Source organism: Liolophura sinensis, chromosome 1, assembly GCF_032854445.1.
Source record: "Liolophura sinensis isolate JHLJ2023 chromosome 1, CUHK_Ljap_v2, whole genome shotgun sequence".
NCBI lineage: Eukaryota > Metazoa > Mollusca > Polyplacophora > Chitonida > Chitonidae > Liolophura > Liolophura sinensis.
In genome coordinates this window covers 2,971,751-2,992,648 of record NC_088295.1, presented here as the reverse complement: position 1 = coordinate 2,992,648, position 20,898 = coordinate 2,971,751, and the positions used below count along the sequence as shown (strand labels likewise).

General features: G+C 39.9%; 1 protein-coding gene across 3 annotated transcripts in view; it reads right to left on the bottom strand.

Moving 5' to 3' along the window:
* Positions 1-893: 893 nt before the first annotated feature.
* Positions 894-20,898, bottom strand: part of LOC135474711 (phosphoinositide 3-kinase adapter protein 1-like) — a 43,173-nt gene continuing 23,168 nt past the window's right edge. Inside the window, exons 3-15 of one of the 3 annotated variants that reach the window (XM_064754293.1) lie at positions 20,635-20,764; positions 20,056-20,307; positions 19,736-19,932; positions 18,581-18,686; positions 17,153-17,290; positions 15,951-16,058; positions 15,255-15,418; positions 8,322-8,471; positions 7,860-7,913; positions 6,396-6,468; positions 5,859-5,929; positions 5,174-5,221; positions 894-3,892 (exon numbers count right to left, since the gene is read on the bottom strand). In XM_064754293.1, coding sequence (XP_064610363.1) covers positions 3,764-3,892; positions 5,174-5,221; positions 5,859-5,929; positions 6,396-6,468; positions 7,860-7,913; positions 8,322-8,471; positions 15,255-15,418; positions 15,951-16,058; positions 17,153-17,290; positions 18,581-18,686; positions 19,736-19,932; positions 20,056-20,307; positions 20,635-20,764 — 1,620 coding nt within the window. In that variant the 3' untranslated portion in view covers positions 894-3,763. Of the gene's footprint in view, positions 3,893-5,173; positions 5,222-5,858; positions 5,930-6,395; positions 6,469-7,859; positions 7,914-8,321; positions 8,472-15,254; positions 15,419-15,950; positions 16,059-17,152; positions 17,301-18,580; positions 18,687-19,735; positions 19,933-20,055; positions 20,308-20,634; positions 20,765-20,898 lie in introns of all 3 variants that reach the window. The other 2 variants (XM_064754277.1, XM_064754285.1) reach the window with 2 other exon arrangements.

Below are 20,898 nucleotides of genomic sequence, written 5' to 3'. Positions count from 1 at the left end.
CACGTCACGCAATCACAGTATGCGGACAACAGACAAGAGACATCACCCACAGACACAGTACACTGAAACCAGAGAGAAAATTCACCCAGTCAGAGTAGACTGACGCAAAACGGCACATCACATGGTGTCACAGCCTACTGACACCAGTCATGTCTGGTTTCACAATATACTGACACCAGATATTATACCCCACACAGTCACAGCATACTGACACCAGACATGACACCCTCACAGTCTCATCAAGTCACAGTAGACTCACACCAGACATGACACCCCACACAGCCCCAGTATATTGAAAACAGACATGACGCCCAACACAGTCACAGAGAACTGATACCAGATATGACACCCCACCCAGTCAAATGATACTGAAACAGAACAGGACACCTTACAAAGACACAGTATACATGACACCTCGCCCATGCACCGTCTGGTTTCACAGCATACTGCCACACAGTCAGAATATATTGACATCAGATATGACACCCCATACAGTCATAGCATACTGACATCAAACACGATATCTCACCCAATCACAGAATACTCACACAAAACAAGACACCTCACCCAGTCACAGTATACTGACACCAGACATGACACTCCGACCAATTTTAATATACCTACACCAGGCAAGACACCTCACTCAGTCATAGTGCACTCACAGCAGACGTGATACCACACCCAGTAACAGTATATCAACACCAGACAGAACACCATAAGCAGTTGCAGTATACTGACACCAGATATGACACCCCACAGTCACAGAATACTGAAACCAGACATGACACCCCAAACGGTCACTGTATACTGACGCCAGACATGACACCTACACAGTCACAGTATACTGACACCAGAAGTCAAATGTATCAATTGTGGGTGTAAACTTTAATGTGTACCTAACCGAAATGGCAAGTCATAACAGCGCACAGCGCATGCGTTCTTTAAAACACGGGTAATGTGACGTGAGTCAAGTTAAAGTACACGTGTATATTCAAGTAGTTGAATAAAACTGAGCTGAGAAAGTTGTTTATATATTTATTGCCTCTTTCGCTGGACAGCCCAGTTTCACGGTATAGCACACGGGACAGTACAGCAATCATCAATGAACAAAATGCTGTAAAGTACTCTAATCATGACCTGTGAAAAAAGTTCAGGGAAAGGTTTGACACAATGCATGCATGGCTGACCATGAGCAAACCTTAGTCTACATCCCTGCCCTGGGGTCCGATCAATCGCAGAGTGTATAAATAGACACGTATAAGGCGGAGGTAGCCGGAACCAGAGGCATGACGTGACAACGCTAGTTATAGCTGAAAGCCTTCCGTTGCCACATGCATACATGTACATAGGCCTACTACCACGTAACATATTGCTTAAAATCACATGAACGCTGTATTTAATATCTAAACAGTTACAAAAGTCAAAGGTTATTAAATCTCGTGTATAGTCTTATCAAATAAATACAGAAATAAAATCTTTGCAAATAGATGTCAAACTGGCCATCTAAGGACACTCGAGCCATATGATAAACAACCATTGTAACTACATGTATCGACTGGCAAAAATCTATAACTACACATTTTAAATACGCTTCTATTTTCTTGCGTTAAGCATGCAATTCGAATTGAATGCTAAAATAATATACATGGTACATAACAATAAATATTTGTCCAAATTCACACGCACTCTATTACGCTTTGATCCCTGAAAGTCTGATGTAAGGGTCAGCTTAAATTGTAGTGCTGATTAATTTTTCACAGATCAACAACAGTATGCATGTCTGGAAGTGGATGTTAGACCAGAGCTTATCACCTCCTGCTGGGCTATTATTCTACACAAGCGCCATTCACGGCGCATGCGCTGGCTGCTTAATCAGAGCTGGAACGTACACAGTTATGCGACATATACAGCATATACAGGCTGGCAACAACTGAAGATAAGCAAACTAAGCTCAATTCAAGCGATCACAGGTCTAGTTTTTAAAAGTCTTTCATCAAGAGGTATGCACATTACTACCTTTAAAGCCACCCCGGATACATTTTCACGGCTTTTCTCACCCATTTTACATTTTCGCCAGCCGGGTTTTTGCAGACTTTTTTCGACACATCAGCAGCCCACGATGCCCATACATGCTATTCCGTACATGTGCATTCTACATTTATAAAAAATAACAAATATCAACCTTCTGTAGCGGTGAAGATGAAACTCTCATACACTTCCGACTTTCTCACACGACCGGATTCCAGGCACTCCTAAAATCACATAGTGCTTGCATTCATACTCTCCCTATTTTCCCACAGTTCTTACATTCGGACACTCCTTACTCTCCCCATAGTCCTTACATTCACACACCCTGCATTTCCATAGTCCTTACATTCGCACACTTTCCCCATAAACCTTACAATCGCACACTCCCTACTTTCCTCATAGTCCTTACATTCCCACACGCCTAACTTCACACAGCCCTTTCATTTATACACTCCTTTTTTACACGATCCTTACATTCGCACACACCCTACTTTCCCCATTTAACAGTCCTTACATCCACAAACTCCCTATTTTCCTATAGTCCTTACATTTGCACACTCCCTATTTTAACAGAGCGCTTACATTCATACACTCCCTTCTTTCACACTGTCCTTACATTCCCACACTCCTAATTTAACACTGTCCTTACATCCATGCACTCCCTTCCTTTACACAGTACTTACATTTGCACACTCTCTACTTTCACACTGTCCATACATTCGCACACCCCCTACTTTCACATATTCCTTACATTCGCACACTCCCTACTTTCACACAGTCCTTACATTCGCACACTTCCTTCTTTCACACAGCCCTTACATTCGCACACTCCCTACTTTCATACCGTACTTACATTCGCACACTCCCTACTTTCACACAGTCCTTACATTCGCACACTTCCTTCTTTCACACAGCCCTTACATTCGCACACCCCCTACTTTCATACCGTACTTACATTCGCACACTCCCTACTTTTACACGGTCCTTACATTCGCAAACTCCCTACTTTCACACAGTCCTTACATTCGCACACTTCCTTCTTTCACACAGCCCTTACATTCGCACACCCCCTACTTTCATACCGTACTTACATTCGCACACTCCCTACTTTTACACGGTCCTTACATTCGCAAACTCCCTACTTTCACATAGTCCTTACATTACCACACGCCTAACCTCACACAGCCCTTTCATTTATACACTCCTTGTTTTTACACGGTCCTTACATTCGCACACACCCTACTTTCACATAGTCCTTACATTCCCACACGCTTAATTTTACACAGCCCTTACAATCACACATTTCCTACGTTCCCAGAGTCCCTACATTCGCACACCCCCTATATTCCTACAATGCTTACATTCACATACTCCCTAATTTAACACAGTCCTTACATGCACGCACCTCTACGTTAACATATTCCCTAAATTCACACTAATTCAGACTAATATTACACAATATTTATTTATACACTAAAAGTCTGCCCTAGTCACCGGGAGGTGGCCTCATTCACAAGGAGGTGGCCTCATTCACAAGGAGGTGGCCTCATTCACAAGAGGTGGCCTCATTCACAAGGAGGTGGCCTCATTCACAAGGAGGTGGCCTCATTCACAAGGAGGTGGCCTCAGTCAGAAGAAGCTGGGCTTAGTCACTGGACAGTTTCCTCAGTCACGGGAAGGTGGCCACAGTCAAGCCTCTGTCACTGGAAAGTGACCTTAGCAAAGGAAGGTAGCCTCAGTGACGGGGAGGTGGCGGAGGCATAGGCCGCCGTAGTTTAGGCCTGTCTGCGCGGGGTATACTCGGTGCTGGATGCATCATCAGGCTAGACGTATCTTGGACGACTTTCTCTCTTCGGGATTTCTGCTAAAAGACATGGACACCATTAAGTCAGTAACAGATAGCTATTCTAAAAGTTAGCGACGTAACAGTGGCTTATATAAAAAGTAAAGCGTGATTTTAACTGACTGACGCTGTAAGAGGAGATTAGTGAAATATTCCCCGTCTCACTCAAAAATGCTGAGTTACTGCTGAAACCTCGGCCAGATTGGTTAATGAATAAATGGAAAACTGGTCATCGTTTTAGAGTTTTGATAACTCAATTGGTAATTACTTCAGCTACAGTTGTCGCGATCGGATGTTTACACAACGCAGTAATTTTGATACGAGATGATTAACGTCCAAATGTACAACTTTGTTCAGTTATAATACAGACTTACTCGTGTACATCCTTCTTCTGTATCAGATAGAACATGATAAAATAGTATGGGCAAAGTCACAATATCACGAAAACAAGCACAATACCCGGAAAACAGGCATAATATCTAGATCATGCACTCAGGCACAATATCAGGATCATGCACCCAGACACACTATCAAGATCATACACTCAGAACCACAAAACCAGAAGAACAGGCACAATATCAGGATCATGCACTCAGGCACAATACCAGGATTATACACTCAGGCACAATATCTGTATCATGCACTCAGGCACAAAACTAGGAAAACAGGCACAATATCTGTTTCATGCACTCAGGCACAATATCTGGATCATGAACTCAGGCACAATATGAAGATCACGCACTTAGGCATAGAAAACACTTAAATGGGGAAAACAGACAAAATATCAAGATCGTGTACTCAGGCACAATATTAAGATTATGCACTCATGAACAATACCAGGATCATGCACACAGGCACAATATCATGATCATGCACTCGGGCACAATATCAAGATCATCCACTCAGACAGAAAACCAGGAAAACGGGCACAATATCAGGCCATGCAGTCAGGAACAATATCAGGAAAACAGACACAATATCAAGATCGTGTACTCAGGTACAATATCTGGATTATGCACTCATGCACACTATCAAGATCATGCACTCAGGCACAATATCGGGATCACGGGAACAATATCATGCATCAGGCACAATACATTTATTTTGGATAAATGTCCCATATCGAAGTCACAAGTACAAGATCATGGACACAGGCATTAGATGTCACTTTCTTGACAAAAGATAATTACACCACATATAGTCTTTAGTGTCACTGACCTTGAGATAGCGGTTATTGAGTCGTTATAAAACTTTGTTTCTAATTTATTCGCCTGAAAATCTTTCATAATACCACTCTCTTACCTGTTGTCTACCTCGACTGAAATCTGCCATACTATAGGTGCTCTCCTCCTAAAACATATTACAAAGAATGATTTAAGTAGTAACGCATCATTGTGTTCCCACTTAAAAAGCTCTGTAATGATCACTCAACCAATCTAGCCTTTCATTCAGGTACACCATTTCCCTCACACACGCATCTCTGGGCTTTCATTCAGGTACACCATTTCCCTCACAAACGCATCTCTGGGCTTTCATTCAGGCGCACCATTTCCCTCACAAACGTATCTCTGGGCTTTCATTCAGGTACACCATTTCCCTCACACACGTATCTCTGAGCTTTCATTCGGTAGACCATTTCCCTCACAAACGCATCTCTGCGCTTCCAATTAAGTAGACCATTTCCATCATGAACACATCTCTTGGCTTTCAATCAGGCAAGCACACAGACACATGGTGAATGTCTCTCACAAACACATCTCTGGTACTTCATTCAAGTAAACCAATTCCCTTACAAACACATCTCTTGGCTTTCATTCAGGTAGACCATTTCCCTCACAAAGGCATCTCTATACATTGTGTGCCTCACACACGTATCTCAGGGGTTTTCCCCCGGGTAGGTGGTGTGCCTCACAGACGTATCTCAGGATTTTCCCTCAGGAAGACTGTTTCCCTCACATTTTGTACTGTACGTTGAAAAAGATTGTACCTCGATAAAGCTGCCGACCCCGGAACTGCCCGTACTTGTTCTGCTCCCACGTGACCCGCCGCTCGCTGAACCTACCGGGCAGATAGACGATGTCAGTACATGCATGTATCAGGCCAGTAAAATGAGCATAACCTTGATACTATGGTGGTAACAGACACCTTTTCAAAGCAACGATATGGTAATTCCAATATTGAACAATGACATAAAATCGAGCAGAATGGCTGTCAAAATGGCGAATGTTTAGTTGTTCATTGTTTTTATCAATGTGTCAAAAACGATCCGTTCAGTGAGTTCCATCTCTTATAACAAGTAGACGTGTAAAATGAAAGAAAAACTACGCATCGATGTTTTAAATCAAATGTTAATTATTTTATTTATTTATTACCACATAAAGTTATTTTTAATTTTTATTTCAGTTAAGGTGAACAAATTTTACACCAATCCATTTTACCACAAACCAAAAGAATGTTTGATGAATGGTTTTTGAAAATTACTGAATGCATGATTAGCCTACGATGACAAGGGGAGATAACTCACTGTAGGCACTACCGTTACTAGACCTATCCTGGAAGGCTTGGGAATAGATATCGTGGCGGAGCTCCTCGTCGACCTGGAAGTGAAAAGTCGGACTGTGTTGTCAAGCAAGTTTAAACAGGTAAAGCGTGTACATAGATCATGGTTTTTAACCCCTGATTTGTGTCTGTGATATGGGACATGTATCCATAGTCTACATCGATACGTCTGTGAGGCTCATAGTCTCCTGAAGGAAACCCCTGATATGCGTCTGTTATGTGCTCATAGTCTACCTCATATGAGGGAATCCCTCATATATATCTGTGAGGCTCATAGTCTACCTGAAGGTAACCCCTGATATACGTCTGTGAGGCTCATAGTCTAACTGAAGGAAACCCTTCATGAACGTCTGTCAGGCTCATAGCCTGCCTGAGGGAAACCCTGAGATACGTCTATGAATACCATAGCCTGGCAGAGGGAAACACTGATACGGCTATGAGGCCCATAACCTGGCTGAGGGAAACCCTGAGAGACGTCTATTAGGCCCATAGTCTGGCTGAGGAAAACAGAGATATGTCTTTGGTGTTAATAATCTACCAAACGGAAACCCTCGGATGCGTCTTTGATGCCCATAATCTACCTGATGGAAGCCACTAATACAGCCTAATCCCTGACGTACGTCTGCAAGGCTGGTAGCCTACTTTGAGGGAAACCCTGAGATACGTCTGGACGTCTACCTAGTGCAATCCCTGACGTACGTCTGTAAAGCTGGAAGCCTACCTGAAGGAACCCTTGATATACGTCTGTAAGTCTACCTGGTGTAATCTCTGGAGTACGTCTGTAAAGCTGGTAACCTACCTGAGGGAACCCTTGATACACGTCTGTAAGTCTACCTGGTGCAATCCCTGACGTACGTCCGTAAGGGAACCTGAGGGAAACCTTGAGATACATCTAAGAGGCTCGTAACCTACCTGGGGTAACCATGAGATATGTCTGTAAGGCTCGTAACCTACACGTGGTAATTCCATAAATACGTCTGTAAACCTTGCAACCTACCTGTGGGAAACCGTGAGATACGTCTAGGAAGCTCGTAGTCTCCCTGTTTGCAATCCTGAGATACGTCTGTAGGATACCCGGAGATACATCTGTAAGGCTCGTAGGCTGCTTGTGGGAAACCCAGAGATACCTGTGTAACGCTTGTATGTCACTTGTGGGAAACCCAGAGATACATCAGTAAAGCTTGCAGCCTACCCGTAGGAAACTCTGAGATACGTTTAGAAGGCTCACAGTCTACCTGAGGAAACCCTGATATTTGTATGTGAGTTTCATTAGCCTCTCTTAGTGAAACTCAAGTGTAGAACAAGTGTTTTGTGGAGTGACTTACATGTTCGTAGACGAGAGAATACATCGTACAACAGATGCAATCCTGGGTTCGCTCGTTTGTGAATGAGAGAGATAATCAAACAATAGATACATCCCTGGACTCACCTGTTCGTAAAGGGGAGAGCTGATCGAAATACATGGAACATATCGAACAGGGTCCTACAACAGAAAGACATACATATATCTTAAAGCACTGAAAAAAAGAAATACTGCAAACATCACTTGCGTATCTGGGGCTTCCTATGTATCTGGGGCTTCCTACGTACATCCTACGTATCCAGATAGAACCCTTCGTCTTTGTTATAGAAAGCATGTGGTGAAGGAATAACCCTGTGAACGCTGAGGTGTACCAGATTATTTATTATTTATATTTATATTTTTACTCAAGATAGGCAGTTTCAGTAGGTCGTCCGATCATAGCGCCCTGCACATGTAACTTCTTATCATGAGTGAAATTTTTGAGTTATACCTCTTTATACAAAGCACCTTATATCTTTTACTTGGGTAGTAATTTATGAAAATAACGCCTTAATTTTGTCGCTCATAAAAAAACAACTTCATAAAAACCTGGTCTGCAGTATTTTCCACGGTGTTGCTTTTCTTTTTTCTTGATAACTGAACACGATTCAAGACGTTTCCCCAATAACTCTTTCCTTTGGAATATTCTGCAGTTTCTAATGTAGTTCGGAAAGTTGTTCTCAAGTCATTCAGCGCTTTCTACAAAACACAAAAACAACAATGAAACGTCATACGTCTAACTCATACAACACAGCAAGAAAATAACATATGGTATTTTACAATCAGTGGTTCCACAACACAGAATAGAAATAACACATGGTATGTCTCAATCAGTGGTTCTACAAGACAGCATAGAAATAACACATGGTATGCCTCAATCAGAGGTTCTACATGACAGCATAGAAATAACACATGGTATGTCTCAATCAGTGGTTCTACAAGACAGCATAGAAATAACACATGGTATGTCTCAATCAGTGGTTCTACAAGACAGCATAGAAATAACACAATGAATTCTCAATCAGTGGTTTTACAAGACAGCATAAAAACAATACATGGTATGTCTCAATCAGTGGTTCTACAAGACAACATAGAAATAAAACATGGTATTCTCAATCAGTGGTTCTACAAGACAGTATAGAAATAACACATTGTATTATCAATCAGTGGTTCTACAAGACAGCATAGAAATAATACATGGTAGGTCTCAATCAGTGGTTCTACAAGACAGCATAGAAATAACACACGATATGTCTCAATCAGTGGTTCTACAAGACAGCATAGAAATAACACATGGAATTCTAAATCAGTGGTTCTAAAAGACAGCATAGAAATAATACATGGTATGTCTCAATCAGTGGTTCTACAAAAAAGCATAGAAATAACACACGGTATGTCTCAATCAGTGGTTCTACAAGACAGCATAAAAACAGCACATGGTAGGTCTCAATCAGTGGTTCCGCAAGACAGCATAGAAATAACACACGGTGTGTCTCAATCAGTGGTTCTACAAGACAGCATAGAAATAACACACGGTGTGTCTCAATCAGTGATTCTACATAACAGCATAGAAATAATACATGGTATTCTCAATCAGTGGTTCTACAAGACAGCATAGAAATAACACATTGTATTTTCAATCAGTGGTTCTACAAGACAGTATAGAAATAACACATGGTATGTCTCAATCAGTGGTTCTACAAGACAGCATAGAAATAACACATGCTATTCTCAATCAGTGGTTCTACAAGACAGTATAGAAATAACACATGGTATTTTCAATCAGTGGTTCTACAAGACAGCATAGAAATAACACACGGTATGTCTCAATCAGTGGTTCTACAAGACAGCATAAAAACAGCACATGGTAGGCCTCAATCAGTGGTTCTACAAGACAGCATAGAAATAACACATGCTATTTTCAATCAGTGGTTCTACAAGACAGTATAGAAATAACACATGGTATTTTCAATCAGTGGTTCTACAAGACAGCATAGAAATAACACATGGTATGCCTCAATCAGTGGTTCTGCAAGACAGCATAGAAATAACACATGGTAGGTCTCAATCAGTGGTTCTACAAGACAGCATAGAAATAACACACGGTGTGTCTCAATCAATGGTTCTACAAGACAGCATAGAAATAACACATGGTATTCTCAATCAGTGATTCTACATAACAGCATAGAAATAATACATGGTATTCTCAATCAGTGGTTCTACAAGACAGCATAGAAATAACACATGGTATGTCTAAATCAGTCGTTCTACAAGACAGCATAGAAATAACACATGGTATTCTCAATCAGTGGTTCTACAAGACAGCATCGAAATAACACATTGTATTTTCAAACAGTGGTTCTACAAGACAGTATAGAAATAACACATGGTATGTCTCAATCAGTGGTTCTACAAGACAGCATAGAAATAACACATGCTATTCTCAATCAGTGGTTCTACAAGACAGTATAGAAATAACACATGGTATTTTCAATCAGTGGTTCTACAAGACAGCATAGAAATAACACACGGTAGGTCTAAATCAGTGGTTCTACAAGACAGCATAGAAATAACACACGGTATTTTCAATCCGTGGTTCTACAAGACAGCATAAAAACAGCACATGGTACGTCTCAATCAGTGGTTCTGCAAGACAGCATAGAAATAGCACACGGTAGGTCTCAATCAGTGGTTCTACAAGACAGCATAGAAATAACACACGGTGTGTCTCAATCAATGGTTCTACAAGACAGCATAGAAATAACACATTGTATTCTCAATCAGTAATTCTACATAACAGCATAGAAATAGTACATGGTATTCTCAATCAGTGGTTCTACAAGACAGCATAGAAATAACACATGGTATGTCTAAATCAGTCGTTCTACAAGACAGCATAGAAATAACACATGGTATTCTCAATCAGTGGTTCTACAAGACAGCATCGAAATAACACATTGTATTTTCAATCAGTGGTTCTACAAGACAGTATAGAAATAACACATGGTATGTCTCAATCAGTGGTTCTACAAGACAGCATAGAAATAACACATGCTATTCTCAATCAGTGGTTCTACAAGACAGTATAGAAATAACACATGGTATTTTCAATCAGTGGTTCTACAAGACAGCATAGAAATAACACACGGTAGGTCTAAATCAGTGGTTCTACAAGACAACATAGAAATAACACACGGTATTTTCAATCCGTGGTTCTACAAGACAGCATAAAAATAGCACATGGTTTGTCTTAATCAGTGGTTCTACAAGACAGCATAGAAATAACACACAGTATGTCTCAATCAGTGGTTCTACAAAACAGCATAGAAATAATACATGGTATATCTCAATCAGTGGTTCTACAAGACAGCATAAAAATAGCACATGGTTTGTCTCAATCAGTGGTTCTACAAGACAGCATAGAAATAACACATGGTATGTCTCAATCAGTGGTTCTACAAGACAGCATAGAAATAACACATGGTATTCTCAATCAGTGGTTCTACAAGACAGTGTAGAAATAATACATGGTATTCTCAATCAGTGGTTCTACAAGACAGTATAGAAATAATACATGGTATTCTCAATCAGTGGTTCTACAAGACAGTATAGAAATAGCACACGGTATGTCTCAATCAGTGGTTCTACAAGGCAGCATAGAAATAAAACATGGTATTCTCAATCAGTGGTTCTACAAGAAAGCACAGAAATAACACATTGTATTTTCAATCAGTGGTTCTACAAGACAGCATAGAAATAACACATGGTATGTCTCAATCAGTGGTTCTACAACACAACATAGAAATAGCACATGGTATGTCTCAATCAGTCGTTCTACAAGACAGCATAGAAATAACACACGGTATGTCTCAATCAGTGGTTCTACAAGACAGCATAGAAATAACACATGGTATTCTAAATCAGTGGTTCTACAAGACAGCATAGAAATAACACACGGTATGTCTCAATCAGTGGTTCTACAAAACAGCATAGAAATAACACACGGTATATCTCAATCAGTGGTTCCACAAGACAGCATAAAAATAGCACATGGTTTGTCTCAATCAGTGGTTCTACAAGACAGCATAGAAATAACACACGATATGTCTCAATCAATGGTTCTACAAGACAGTATATAAATAACACATGGTATTCTCAATCAGTGGTTCTACAACACAGCATGGAAATAATACATGGTATTCTCAATCAGTGGTTCTACAAGACAGTATAGAAATAGCACACGGTATGTCTCAATCAGTGGTTCTACAAGACAGCATAGAAATAACACATGGTATGCCTCAATCAGTGGTTCTGCAAGACAGCATAGAAATAACACATTGTATTTTCAATCAGTGGTTCTACAAGACAGTACAGAAATAACACATGGTATGTCTCAATCAGTGGATCTACAAGACAGTATAGAAATAACACATGGTATTCTCAATCAGTGGTTCTACAACACGAAATAGAAATAGCACATGGTATGTCTCAATCAGTGGTTCTACAAGACAGCATAGAAATAATGTATGGTAGGTCTAAATCAGTGGTTCTACAAGACAGCATAGAAATAACACATGGTATTCTAAATCAGTGGTTCTACAAGACAGCATAGAAATAACACACGGTATGTCTCAATCAGTGGTTCTACAAGACAGCATAGAAATAATGTATGGTAGGTCTAAATCAGTGGTTCTACAAGACAGCATAGAAATAACACACGGTATTTTCAATCCGTGGTTCTACAAGACAGCATAAAAATAGCGCATGGTTTGTCTCAATCAGTGGTTCTACAAGACAGCATAGAAATAACACACAGTATGTCTCAATCAGTGGTTCTACAAAACAGCATAGAAATAATACATGGTATATCTCAATCAGTGGTTCTACAAGACAGCATAAAAATAGCACATGGTTTGTCTCAATCAGTGGTTCTACAAGACAGCATAGAAATAACACATGGTATTCTCAATCAGTGGTTCTGCAAGACAGCATAGAAATAACACATGGTATTCTCAATCAGTGGTTCTACAAGACAGTATAGAAATAACACATGGTATGCCTCAATCAGTGGTTCTACAAGACAGTATAGAAATAGCACACGGTATGTCTCAATCAGTGGTTCTACAAGACAGCATAGAAATAACACATGGTATTCTCAATCAGTGGTTCTACAAGAAAGCACAGAAATAACACATTGTATTTTCAATCAGTGGTTCTACAAGACAGCATAGAAATAACACATGGTATGCCTCAATCAGTGGTTCTACAAGACAGTATAGAAATAGCACGCGGTATGTCTCAATCAGTGGTTCTACAAGACAGCATAGAAATAACACATGGTATTCTCAATCAGTGGTTCTACAAGAAAGCACAGAAATAACACATTGTATTTTCAATCAGTGGTTCTACAAGACAGCATAGAAATAACACATGGTATTATAAATCAGTGGTTCTACAACACGACATAGAAATAACACATGGTATGTCTCAATCAGTCGTTCTACAAGACAGCATGGAAATAACACACGGTATGTCTCAATCAGTGGTTCTACAAGGCAGCATAGAAATAACACATGGTATTCTAAATCAGTGGTTCTACAAGACAGCATAGAAATAACACACGGTATGTCTCAATCAGTGGTTCTACAAGACAGCATAGAAATAACACATGGTATATCTCAATCAGTGGTTCCACAAGACAGCATAAAAATAGCACATGGTTTGTCTCAATCAGTGGTTCTACAAGACAGCATAGAAATAACACACGATATGTCTCAATCAATGGTTCTACAAGACAGTATATAAATAACACATGGTATTCTCAATCAGTGGTTCTACAAGACAGTATAGAAATAGCACATGGTATTCTCAATCAGTGGTTCTACAAGACAGTATAGAAATAGCACACGGTATGTCTCAATCAGTGGTTCTACAAGACAGCATAGAAATAACACATGGTATGCCTCAATCAGTGGTTCTGCAAGACAGCATAGAAATAACACATTGTATTTTCAATCAGTGGTTCTACAAGACAGTACAGAAATAACACATGGTATGTCTCAATCAGTGGTTCTACAAGACAGTATAGAAATAACACATGGTATTCTCAATCAGTGGTTCTACAACACGAAATAGAAATAGCACATGGTATGTCTCAATCAGTGGTTCTACAAGACAGCATAGAAATAATGTATGGTAGGTCTAAATCAGTGGTTCTACAAGACAGCATAGAAATAGCACACGGTATGTCTCAATCAGGGGTTCTACAAGACAGTATAGAAATAACACATGGTATTCTCAATCTAGTGGTTTCTAAAACACGACATAGAAATAACACATGGTATGTCTCAATCAGTGGTTCTACAAGACAGCATAGAAATAACACACGGTATGTCTCAATCAGTGGTTCTACAAGGCAGCATAGAAATAACACATGGTATTCTCAATCAGTGGTTTTACAAGACAGTATAGAAATAACACATGGTATTCTCAATCAGTGGTTCTACAAGACAGCATAGAAATGGCACATGGTATGTCTCAATCAGTGGTTCTACAAGACAGCATAGAAATAACACACGATATGTCTCAATCACTGGTTCTACAAGACAGCATAGAAATAACACATGGTATTCTCAATCACTGGTTCTACAAGACAGTATAGAAATAACGCATGGTATTCTCAATCAGTGGTTCTACAAGACAGCATAGAAATAACACGCGGTATGTCTCAGTCAGTGGTTCTACAAGGCAGTATAGAAATAACACATGGTATTCTCAATCAGTGGTTCTACAAGGCAGTACAGAAATAACACGTGGTATATCTCAATCAGCAGTTCTACATGACAACATGAAATGAAACATAGTATGTCTCACTCATTGATTCACAATACAGCATAGAAATTAAGCACAGTGTGCCTTATTGAATGGTTCTACAGCACGATATAGAAATAAAACATGGTATCTCTCAATCAGTGGCTCTACCGCACACCTCAGAAATTCAACGCGATCTACCCCTCTCAATGGCTCTGCAATAACAAATATAAATAAAGCACCATATGTCTCACACCATATGTCTCACACCATGTGTCTCACAAGGTAGACAACATGTGGCAAATTAACAGGGTATGATTCTACAAGACATCATAGAAATTAATCAGCTTATAACTCAGTCAGTGCTTCTGCCACCAAACATAGAAACAAAATACGTTATGTCTCGATCATTGTCTATAAGACAATATAGGAACAAACCACGGTATGCCTCACTGTATGTCCCACCAAATGCTTGTGCAAAAAGGAGCAGATACAAAACACTGCATGTCCCACCAAATGCTTGTGCGATAAAGCAGACATAAAGCATCATACATTCACACTCAGTATTTCTAAATACATCCTTGCAATGAAGCACGGTATTTGTGTGCAAACATGGTATTTGTCACTAAGTATGTTAACAGTACTGAACCAGTAGAGATTTATAAAACTTACCTGTCGCTCTTTGAATGAAGACGATGGGGTATCATATCTTAATTTCCAGGCATCAAACAACTTCTGCGAATCTTCCATTGAAAACTTTCCTTCGGCCACCATGATCTGAATCATCTTAAGTTCCTCCTGACTTCGAGAGCCCACCGTACCTGGAGAAGGTTTCTCTGTAAACGCCGTCCACAAACATTGTTATACTAAAGCATTTGTGAAAAGTGTGAATGGGCAAGGTCAGTGTGTGTATGTGTACAATGCCACAGCGTTTGCCAGTGACTGTCAGAGTGTGCGAACATCGGAGTCCAGGTGTTTAAAGTTTAAATAGTAGTAAACGTTGTATTCTCTTCAACCTCAACTAAACTCCCATTCAATTTTTCGTTACAACGTGATTGATCTCAAAATTCCCATCTAATTAAACTTTAAGTACACTTTTGAACAATGGGACTGGTTGCTCTGCGCATGCCACGACAGAGCTGTAATATTGCCAAACCGTGGTTAAGCTACATGTAGAATCATCCATTGTACTACGTTCTGGTTAGTTTATTTGGTGCAGAAGCTACATGTAAATCTGTACACAGTGTAACATCTACCCTAGAGGCTAGTTTTACATGTGTATTATACACCATGTGGACAGTTGTATATGACAATATGGTGCAATCATGACAAGCTGTGCACAATCGTGCATTGTTCTGTTAGGCCTACCATTGCCAAAACAAAATCCCCGCGGTATGGTTGAGGACTTCGGAAGTGGATTCGCTTTGAAGGAAGGAGGCTTTTGCTTAAATTTTTCGGAATTAGATCTAGGTAGACCTGAAACAGTAGTAAAAACACATTTATGGTGACACTAAGATACGTTTCAAGGAAAGCTTTGGACGCGAAGTTTAGACATAAAAGAAACTGAAACAATACCTAGAAATCATACTCAAAACATACATTTTGGTCGATATATGGCAACTAGACAAACTGTGCCAACGAACCCTGTTGAGCGATCTGCACAGGCTAACCCTCCGGCAGTATGTGGGAAGGTCTGGGTTTACCCCCTCTGCCCGGTTTCCTCACACCTTAATATTGGACGCCGTCGTATAAGTAAAATATTGTTGAGAAGGGTGTAAAACACGAATCAAATAAATAAATAACTTAATTTTGTTGAACAGTACGCTACCTGTCTCCCTGAAATTTAGCGTTCACAGAAAGCCACAGCTGTGTGCAGAACACCAATGTTTAGAGCAATTAAATTATATAAATCTAAAATTCAAGCGATAAAATTGTTACACACTGTTCACAAGCAACAAGCTGAGAATGAGTAGCCTCTTTACAACAAACTAGAGAACTATAAACCTTTCACGTGTATCCACATAACCCACGGTTAACAAACGGTTTACAGCTGGATACCGACACCGACATGGACACTGATACTTTCCCACATCGCCACGAGACCTTTGGTTATGCAATTAATAAGGAATGTATAAAAGCTTGACAACAGAAAAAGCTACAAGACTTTATAAAGTGAATCTCAGACAAGAAACTTCGTGAATCATATAAAAATTAACAGTATTGATGGACTGCAGTATATATTGCTCTTATTATTTCAAAAAAGTTTTCGTTGTAAGATTTAGCTTGTAAAAAACTTCTACAAGTAATTCCAGCAGTATTTGTAATTATCCAATTCAGTTATTGTGACAGTGCTCACGAACAGTTGAAATATAAAAGTGTGAACCAAGTTGCATTACGACAGTTTGTGATGTGATCTTTGAAGGGCAATAACTCTTCTGTGAAGGCAGTAAAAAGTCATATGTTGTGGAGAAAAAAGTCCATAATGTGGAGAAGCAGACAAGCATAACCTGATACGGCCATATTCCCACACACAGATTTGCTGTTGGAATAAAATGAAGACAATAACTCACTTTTTGGTGGGAACCTCTCGGGGACTAACTCCGTGGCATGACCCTTCATATACAACTTCTCGTCAATATCGTCAGTCTCTTCCTCGAACTCCACTGGGTATTGGGGTTGGCGGTCCATGGGGAGATAACTGTATATGTCTGCAGGACCAAGTATCAGAACAAACAAATAAGATGATATCTATGTGGCTGAAGGCCCAAGTAAAAGAACAGATAAATAACATAATGTGTATATATCTATATCCCAAGTATGAGGACAGACAAATAACATGATATCTATGTGTCTGAAGGCCCACGTATGAGGACAGACAAATACCATGATATCTATGTCTGAAGGCCCAAGAATGAGGACAGACAAAAACATGATATCGATGTGTTTGAAGGCCCAAGTATGAGAACAGACAAATAACATGATATCTATGTGTCTAAAGACCCGATAATGAGGACACACAAATAACATGATATCTATGTGCCTGAAGGTCCAAGTATGAGGACAGATAAATAACATGATATCTATGTGTCTGAAGGCCCACGTATGAGGACAGACAAATACCATGATATCTATGTGCCTGAAGGTCCAAGTATGAGGACAGATAAATAACATGATATCTATGTGTCTGAAGGCCCACGTATGAGAACAGACAAATAACACGATATCTATGTGTCTGAAGGCCCACGTATGAGGACAGACAAATACCATGATATCTATGTCTGAAGGCCCAAGAATAAGGACAGACAAAAACATGATATCGATGTGTTTGAAGGCCCAAGTATGAGAACAGACAAATAACACGATATCTATGTGTCTGAAGACCCGATGATGAGGACACACAAATAACATGATATCTATGTGCCTGAAGGCCCCAGTATGAGGACAGATAAATAACATGATATCTATGTGTCTGAAGGCCCAAGGACGAGGTCAGACAAATAACATGATATCTATGTTGTCTGCAGGCCCATGTATGAGGACAGACAAATACCATGATATCTAGGTGCCTGAAGGCCCAAGTATGGGAACAGACAAATAACATGATATCTATGTCCCTGAAGGCCCAAGTATGAGGGCAGACAAATAACACGATATCTATGTGTCTGCAGGCACAAGTACGGTTAGACAAAGAACATATTAACTATGCGTTTGCCAGCACAAGTGTGGAACGGAGAAATAACATGATGTCTGTGTGTTTACAAGCACAGGTATCGAACAGACAAACAAGGTTATTTACTTCAGAGTCTTGGAGTTGTTCAGGGTCAAATAGCCAAGCAATTAAATTATTCTCTTGCCTGCAGATGTCAATTATTAACACAATTCAGTGTTATTTCTACAGTACATCACAAGCACTCGTTAAAACAAGGCGCGAACGATAAATCAGATAAAAACAAAACTAGTCATTTTTGTTGACTGAGATAACTTGATGAGAAGTGTACCTGTTGCCATGCTGCTTTCCCGAGGTCGTGTGTTGGCGTACACCAAGGAATGGCCGTTCATCGCCTCGTAGATGTTATCAACCATCTTCACTGTTACCTGAGTTTCCTGGAGTGGGGAAATAACACTCAAAGAGGTAAAATCACGACGTTTAACAAAGATTTTAGAACTGGAAATGGCATTGATGTTAGAACATGTTCCTATAGAAAACTGTTCATTCCACATGATGTATTCCTGATGTCAGAACATGTTCCCGTAGAACCTTGTTTATTCTACATGATGTAATCCTGATATCAAAACATTTTCCCGTAGAACATTGTTTATTTTACATGATGTATTCCTGATATCAAAACATGTTCCCGTAGAACCTTGTTTATTCTACATGATGTATCCCCGATATCAAAACATGTTTCCAATAAACTTAGTTCAGTCTACGTGATAAATCCCTGATAACCAAACAAGTTTCATTACAACCGAGTTCATTCTACATGATGTATCACCGATATCAAAACATGTTCCCGTAGAACCTTGTTCATTCTACATAATGTATTCCTGATATCAAAACATGTTCCCGTAGAACCTTGTTTATTCTACATGAGGTATTCCTGATATCAAAACATGTTACCGTAGAACCTTGTTTATTCTACATGATATAATCCGGATATCAAAACATGTTCCCGTAGAATCTTGTTCATTCTACATGATGTATTCCTGATATCAGAACATGTTACCGTAGAACCTTGCTCATTCTACAAGATGTGTCCCTGATATCAAAACATGTTCAAAACATGTTCAGAAATTTCTTCTTCCTGTACGATCTATTCCTGTTGTTAGAACCCGTTTCCATTAAACTTTGTTCATTCCACATGATATATCACTGATGTCAAAACATGGTCCATAGAACACTTAATTCTACATGATGTATCATTTTGTACTACATTTTGTTCATTCTACATGATATATCATTGATGTCAGAATATGCTCTATAGAACACTGTTCTTTCTACATGATGTATCTTCTATATTGCTGTCATTGTCAGTTGAACGGCACTCTTAATTTCCCCAAGGTTTATTAATTGTCCTCTTCAGGATACGAAATATTATACCCGGAAGTTATGTTAAAGTTGTACATCAGCGACATGCAATATTCATGCTTACCACATAGTTTCGTAAATAATCGGCAAGTTCCGTGTGTCCTGCTTCGTCTGCCAGTTCGGCGGGGTCATGACCGTCACAGTTCTCTGTCTGGTAAGCCAGAAGCGCTCCTGGTATCTCTAGCAGACGACAACACAGCTCCCGCAAACCATTGTAAGCAGCGAAGTGCAACACAGTCGGTTGATGCTTGTCACTTTTATCTAATAGACCAATAAAAGACACCAAATGATGTAAGATAACAATTTACTAAATAGTGATACAAAGTTAAAAACGAGCAAATGACGTAACAGTTTGCGTTGTCCGTGCAAACACAGCTGTATTACCTGATTTATGTGTGTCAGCCAGAGAGCCTGGGAATAGAGTTTCTAGGTTTCCTGCAGGCAAACTTGTGTTCAGTGTTTCGACCAGCTTTTGGTCCAAAGCTTCATTATCGTCGTTGGGAATTCTTAGTGTCTGTGTTAGCATCCCTTTGTAAGTAAATACGGTCAAATCCGGAGGCTCGAAGGACAGTTGGTAAGAGTTCAATCGCTCGCTGCCTTGGTATATATACATCTGTACCTTGCCGAACAATCCATCTGGAAGCAAAGATAAGGAGAGTAATGTCCTGTACCAAATAAAAGTACGATGAAAAACATCAAAACCAGATTTAATACGTAAAAAATCTCCAGTTGCGGTAAATAATTCTCAACAAAACACAGACAAACATTCTTCAGTGTGATTCTGCACTGGTCAATGTAACACATGGTTCTTACATGTAGCTTGTAAATCCAAAGAATCACGAGAAGAATTAAATAGACGAGAGTTCATGATTATTACATATTTTTCCAACATAACATTTTTCCTGAATTGACTGACAGATGACAGGTATTGGTGCTGCGAGCCGAGTTCACGTGCACGCTCACCTGGCAGTTTCAGCTCGTACGTGTACGGATTCAGCACTTTAGGAGTTATCCTCTGTCCGTTGATATCCATCTCAATCTTCTCCTCGCCACCAGGGGGATCGTTGAAGATCACCGTCAATTTCTCACCTGGCTAATGCAAACAACTAGCATGGTCACAGGGATGACATAATTAGAATTATCACAGGACAGTCGGTTTGCCTGTCGGTCGGTCCGTCGGTCCCTGGATGCAAGACGAATCCTAGCTTTTTGAAGTATACTGCAGTT